Source organism: Manduca sexta, chromosome 10 (genome assembly GCF_014839805.1).
Source record: "Manduca sexta isolate Smith_Timp_Sample1 chromosome 10, JHU_Msex_v1.0, whole genome shotgun sequence".
Classification (NCBI taxonomy): domain Eukaryota; kingdom Metazoa; phylum Arthropoda; class Insecta; order Lepidoptera; family Sphingidae; genus Manduca; species Manduca sexta.
The window spans coordinates 4,648,394-4,655,988 of NC_051124.1; the positions used below are offsets into that span (position 1 = coordinate 4,648,394).

At 35.0% G+C, this 7,595-nt stretch overlaps 1 protein-coding gene across 1 annotated transcript; it reads left to right on the plus strand.

The window, feature by feature from the left end:
- Positions 1-394: 394 nt before the first annotated feature.
- On the plus strand, positions 395-1,284 carry LOC115440230 (enhancer of split malpha protein). Its single transcript, XM_030164447.2, has one exon. It carries the CDS (start codon positions 450-452, stop codon positions 933-935), a length of 486 nt encoding a protein of 161 aa, XP_030020307.1. The 5' UTR covers positions 395-449; the 3' UTR covers positions 936-1,284.
- Positions 1,285-7,595: the final 6,311 nt, after the last annotated feature.

Below are 7,595 nucleotides of genomic sequence, written 5' to 3' on the forward strand. Positions count from 1 at the left end.
TTGACCAATACAATAAAAAAAAATATAGCAAATTTAATAAAATATAAATATTACATCAAATTAATCTAAAAATTACCTTTATAAGTGATAAGGTACCAGAATACAAATTTTCTTAATACTCTGATTCAACCATATGAAAACAATAATTTTCTGCAACACACCTTTCAATACAGACAGCGAGTTACACGAAAACTTTACCTAACATAACAAAACCCTTCACCGCTAAAGTTATGAAGACCTGTCACGCTATACGAAAAACATATTAGGGTATCGAATAAACCACTTGACGCACACACACACGCGAAGGGCTCTTTTCACATACGCGAGCCTTTTGTGCCGGGGGCGGCGCGCCGGGTATAAAAGCCGCACCGGCCCGTTCAGCCCCACATTCCCGCCTGTGATCTCACTAGCGACACACGCTCTCTACACACATTATCAAAACTTTAAACATGTCTATCTACGCCAACAACGAGTACATCATCGCCACAAACAACTCGATCAACGAGAATAGATACAACACTGAAAAGATGAAGAACAGCGGTATCAAGGCTTTACTGCGACCGCTCATGAAAATCATCAAAAAGTCGACGAAGCGCGTTCCCGCCAAGTCGTTCGAGGCGATTGACACGTGCTACGAAGACGAACAGAACTCGTGCAACGAACAACTCGAGCGCAAGATCTACGACGAGCTGGAGACGTGCCAGCCCGGCGCCGCCTTCCTCGTGTACAACCAGGACGAGTCGTGCGACCTCGTGCCCGTCACCACTGATAACTTCTACGTACCGGTGCACTTCGCACGCACCGACGCCGGCACCTTCTTCTGGACGACGGTGTCCAAAACCGAAGCTGACTTCGCAGCCGCCCACTGCTACACGGAGTGCCAAACCGCGGAGCAGCAGTACCCCGCCTTCCAGGACCGCTGGGTACAAGCCTGAATCAACATTCACCACGAAAATCAGTGTCTTCCGTGAAACCAGTGCTCGCTCCGTTGGTTTCTGCAATCATCTGTGATGTTAGCTTTAATGTTAGGTAGTTCAAAGGTGCCATATAGGATTAAGGTAGGATTAGGCCTGCTCAATACTCGTGATAACTCCTCGAAAGCTTTAATAGTAGTTTCAATGTTTGTGATATTTTGAAATTATTTTTGTATTGTATAACGTAATGTTAGGTATAGGGCTTAGTATTGTGATCTTCCTGATGAGCTTTAATTATTTTAGATGTAGTAATTTATTATTGTATGAATGAATGAATGAAAAAAATGAAATAAATTAAGATTTAAATGTATCTACCTCTTTTCACTTGAAAACCCAACACCCGCACATTACACTGAGCCGATACTACCATTAAAGTAAAAACGGTAGCAACTGAAAACCGCAGAACATTCAATACTAATAAGACTTGGTCTTTCTAAAGGCAATAAAAATATTCCGAGTTGGAAACTTATTCTCGGAGCCGGTATTCAAAAAGTGGTCAGACGAGATGTTAACGATGTCGCGAGCTACGGCGCGAGCCACTATACTTATAACTGGATACAGCACAAGTTGTCGGATCACAGCTCCGCCGCATTCGGAGAGCTGTAAAAGGCGCATGCGCGCACGTGCACTCCCGCCGCTCAGGGCTGCCAGTTCTCACATTTCATAATTTTGCTTCCTGAATAGTCATTTCATTTACAGTAAAATTTTACTCAATACTGGTTATGATACTCAAACTCCCAATATACAAAACATACATTTGGGTTAGATTTGTTTGCTTCCTGTCTAGTATTTTGCGCGCCAAATGCGACTATATTGTCTTGTTATAAGTCTGAATCTACTAAATCAATACCAGATTCCAGATTACCACTGATATCCTTTTCACTCCATCTTCCTATTTACATATCTGACAACCCTTCGAAGTGCCTCGGGCAGACCTCCGCTCGCTCGCTACTGGGATTTTAATCATGGCTTTTTACTAAATCTCTTTTATTCTCTCGACGGTTTTTATTTTGTGCCATTAAGAGGTCCGACTAATGAGTTTCGATAATAGTTGTTCTGGCTTTAATACTCATATATACCTTCTGTTATTAATAAAAAGATTGTTATGACTCAAACCGTCATGTCTACCTTAATGTATTGATATATAATTTTAATAGGTACAAATCACGCGACATGATACCTCTTTGAAATCTGATTCGCAACTCTACAATAGTTTTGCGGTGTAAACTTATCGCAGTATGAATAAATATACAATAAACGTAGTATTAAAACATGTCATCTAATTTATTCCATCTTAAAATATTACATGTGTATAATTTTCCTGTTAAGTTTTCAAAAAACGTGACATTAAATTTTTTTAATTCACAATAAATTATTATTTCCTATTTACACAATTTTTACTACTATCCCTACTACTGCGAAATAATTGCCTAATTTTAAAATCAAATACGAAATGAAACTACTATCATCTTCTAGAATATTATCTATAGAAAATACTATGCAAATACATACAATAATTTTGCAAAACATTTTACTTCATGAATACATAAAAAATTTACATCAAATCGCATCAATTAACACACTTAAACTATTATAACCAAACCTCGAAGCATTTGTTCAGTAACTTGTCAAACGATTAGTATTCAAACGCATCCATTGTCAATCTGTTAGTCCTGTTAGTATTCAGAAGAAGGGGGTGAGCTATGAATCACACAGCGTAACATCGCTTCCTTCCTACACCCTTGTTATAATACTCTTATACCATAAACCTTAAGCGAAATATATGTTAACTGTTAATAATTTGTGAATTATCAAAGAAACAAAAATATATTAAGAAGTCATTAGCTTAGTTTGTATTAGTACTACTAGTCCTACTACCACCTAAAAGTCAAGGCAATATATAGAGAAACGTCCAATCCAAAAGTTAATACAGTAGCCAAAAACCACCCTCAGAAGGAAACACGTTTCAACCTGTTACGAAAGCATAACTCCAACAAGTCGGAACATGTCTCTTGAATAAGAAAAAATGCATTGTGCAACGCATAAATAAAGAATTCACGACAATAGGTGACGATAAAGAAGCTTAATTTATTTTCGCACGTGCAACATGCAAAAGATTTCGGTAATTGTGAGAAAGTCTTCTAATTGTATTGCTATTATAATATCTCTATGAGCGTTTTCTATTTTTCTTTTGAATGGCTGCACAAGACACAAGCTGCATTTGAATGAAATATAAAGATTTAGTTGAGCCCAAAACTTTTAGGCTTTATGGTCACCTAAATGAATGGCAGAACAGCGCCTGCGAAAATAATGGTGTTATTAAAATGATTTGCTTTACTTCAAATGACACTGCGGTATCAATTTAATAAGTTATCTATCTACTAATATGCATGAGTAAAGTTAACACTACGTCTCAATTTCCTTAGTTTAGTACGTTGCAAAAAAAACCATATCACACACAATCATAAAACATATTTTTCATATATCAAGGAAACCTCAAGCGAAAATCCTTTTCCAATACCTCGACAAAAATGCTACTCAAATTGAAATCAAAACAACCTAAAAAGTACTAAAGTATGAAAACAAATAACATTAAATAATTTCTAAAAAAGACACAATCAATACGTATAAAAACTAAATGATAGTTTTCTCCACGCTCTCATAGTACTCAGGTACCGCTAGTCGAGTCGACACGACTTGTCATAATTACTACGAGATCTATACGAGTGGAGATAGCGAACTTGTCCCGTGTAATAATACCATATGCGGCTCGTCGGATCCGTGAGAAATTTCGGCAGATGTACAATTCCTTGACGCGGTACGACGAGTGAGCGCTTATCGTTTTTTTTTTCTCCTTTACGAGTTTAATAATACACGGTCCGTATCGGCGACGTTTCGAGCCCGTTCGTGAGTCATCGATGCATTGTTGCAATGCACGTGTTTGTCGGACGCTCGGGTTAGAAAGGATTTTTTGCAACCCTTATTTCCAATTCCGCAACTCTTGCAAAATTTGGGTTAATATTTTTTTCAAATTTCGAATTTCACGTACACGTGCAATTCTTTTGAATTTGGAAATACTTTCGAGATTTAAATTTTGAGGGGTGGTCAATTAGTTGGCCTGCTTGCTTTCTGAATACATTTTTTTTTAAATTTATGTATACCTACATCAGAAATTGCGTGCTATTGGCATAAATTATTAACCCGATATATTTATACGTAAATTGAATTTCAATATTTTTATGGATTATTGAGATACATTTAACGACCACGATTAAAATCTATCGTCGAATTTCAAGGTTTTCACTACCGAACGCGGTTTTACTACTGAACGCATTTAACACGCGTATTATTTTTGTAAAAATGATGGCCTATATCGAATCGGAAATGGTACCCGGTCAAATTAATTAACATTTAATTACTATTAAACTGTTATTAGCCCTATCCGATGCCACAGAGCCGATAGCGCAATTACTCCAACATGTTCTGCTATTTCACGCGTTACATTTTTATCGACCGGGAGCAATTACTGACTTTTATGCTCATTTACGATATCTTCCATAATAGAGTTGTTTTTATTTTGGTTTCCTTCTCGTCCAACTTTATTTTATGCAGGCCTTAGGTATAAAATAATGTATTATGAATAAGCAGTCTATTCAAAGCTGGCTTGTAAATGATTAGCTGCCCTCAAATTAGCTAGTAAGTTTTTAGGAATATAAGCACATATATTTTGTTAGGCAATTTCCAGTGCCCACTTTGCTTAAAAAAAATAACTACACGCTTGAAACCAATCCGCAAGCACCAAGAAAAATCTAGTACATGTATCATCCGTGCAGTTTGGATAAATAAGCGAGCGTGCGCGACACCTGTGCAAAGTGAGGTGAAGTGATATCATCCAGCTAGTTACTCAGATGGAGCGATCGTGCCGACAAAGCAATTGCGTCAATACGATGAGCTGGCGCAATGTCTTAAGGGCTTGCACTTTGACTACTTTTCATGGCGATATTAGCTAATAACTAAGTGATAGGACTCAAAATCAACTTTGAATTACAAGGATTTGCTTGTTACTGTAATAATTATGCTAATAATTATGTATTATTAGTGGGCTACAAATATACTAATATTTAAGGCGAGTTAAAAAATATAATCCAATTCTACAGAATCATCAAATAAATTAATGTTACAACTGCTTTACTTACATAAGATCAACAAATTCCAAAGAACGCCAGTATAGGAATAATACCTATCTTTCTTCGAGTAATTTGTTTGTATATAATTAATGTAGATTATATAAATAATAACTATTCATCTAAGTTATAACTAATATGGCATGCTATTAACGGTAAAGGTTAATTCTAACTACATAGTTGATGTTAGTTCAAATTTCATTCATGCATGCATGACAGTCACACAGTTAATCAATACATTATTATACATACCATACTCTAAAATATTTAGTTTTCATTTAAAATCTAAAAGCTGACGATACCGTATTTGCTGAGGCCACAAAAAATATGTTAGTCTATGTAAAAATATTTCCCGCCAAAACAAGCCACCACGTAGAAGTTACAATCTTTGTAAGACTATTTCCCGCCAATGGATCTTTCATAAAAAACTTTCAAAACAAAAACAGTCTCATGCCCCTTAAGCCGGCCAAACAAACGCATGAGTCACTCTAAACAAGGCTGCGGAGTGCGGACGAGCGCGCCTCCATTCATTAACCAACTGATACGAATTGATTCTGTTTATTGCTGACATCAAACATAGCTTTGACGGTCATACCAACGGATTAAGTCTAATAAAGAATTAACTATAGTATAGTGGATTGTACCTTGTTAGAACTTCGTATGGTAATTTTTTTAGCAAGTTATAAGAGAAACGTATGTTGCTAACATTCTATATAACAATCATAGCATTAAAATATAAAAATATCCGAAGCTTCAAGAACAATTTAATATTTACTTAATATGGTTTATAAACGTGATCAATCTGTCACGACAGACTTTTAAATAAGTATAGTTAAATTATGATCTTCTTTATAAGAATATAACATGATAAAAAATGTAACTTCTATTAAACATAAATTTAAAAACAAACTTGTATTAAACGATATCTTTTTTTTTTCTCCATAACTCTCACTTTTCACAATTTTTTACTCTACCTCTGATATTTTTCACATTTATCCTTTACCGCCTTTAAGTTTTTATAGCGTTTTTTTCATTACTTTTGTATTAGATATAAATTTTGATATAAATGCAATAAATGTTTTTTAGTTTCGTTAAGTCGCACACATTTTGTCTTACTAGTTTCTATGTAGAGCTAATTTACAATTTACCTACAAGTATACTTAATAGTGAGATATTTTATATTCCGAAATAGTTACTCTATAGTTTGAGTTATCCCTAATATCTATATAACAAATAACTTAATGTCTCTACAATCTGTACATAAATAACATTTTAATCACTTGAAAATTTTAATACACTTGGCGCTATCAAGACCCACTAACTTATTTTTTCATTGACTGAACATTTTCACTTCACAAAACCCAATAGAAATACTAAACATTACTTTCACTAACAAAATCACAATCCCAAGTCCCGTTACTTCCTGGTTGGTGTTGCAAATATAACTGAACTAGATATTACGATCATCAAAATATATACAGGAATGCACCCTCGATCTTGTCACATTCCCACAGTAAATACCTTTACACTTTGACCCGATCATTGTCTGCCAAACAATTGTCTTGCAAATATTATTATTTCCCGCGTCCCCTTGCAAAGGATGAGATACTTCCCGGTTTTAGTTCAGCGAGAGTTCGGTAGATGGCGCTGTTCCAGGTTTATATTAAAAATAAATTAACAAATATTGGTAGATTTTCTTTCAAGTACTTTTGTGTAAATTATTCAATAAAATTCTTAGATCATGTTATTTTGTTTATAACAACCAAGTTAGAATATTTTTAACTAGAAATATATTGTTAGGTACATGATTTGATACTTGAGGACAGAAAAGATGTCTAAATTTAACACAAAATAATCTTGATTATAAAGCATTTTATTTACTTACTACACACTTATATTCTTACGTTATATGATTAATATCTATCACATACCTACCCGAGTTGGATATCATTTTGTTACTTTACTAATGTTCTGCGCATCCGAATGGGAGCATTATAATTGGCGGGAAATAACGTATCATTGCCCCATTCGTTTAAAAAAAAAGAGCAAACTACTTATTAGATGGCCAGTATTTATTTCTTAATAACACTGGCCAGTATAACTATATAACAAAATAACTTCATTTAAAACCTATCATAGAACAATAACACAATATTTAAACGAATTAAATAAATACTATGTGGCTCATGATTCATGATAAATAAACAGTTCAAGTTGAAAAACATTTAAATATAAAGCTGATGTCATTGTGGAGGTATGTTCGTGTGACAATTGTTGGAAAGCGGAGAGTGGTGGCTCGTGCGGGGCACGCGACATCGCGTCTGTTACAATTAAGTCAACAATGATCTCATAGTGTGTGGAGTCGAATTTGGCTTACACAATATTTGTTTATGTGTCTCATACACTTGTCAGTTGGATGGGTTAATGGAGTAGGACC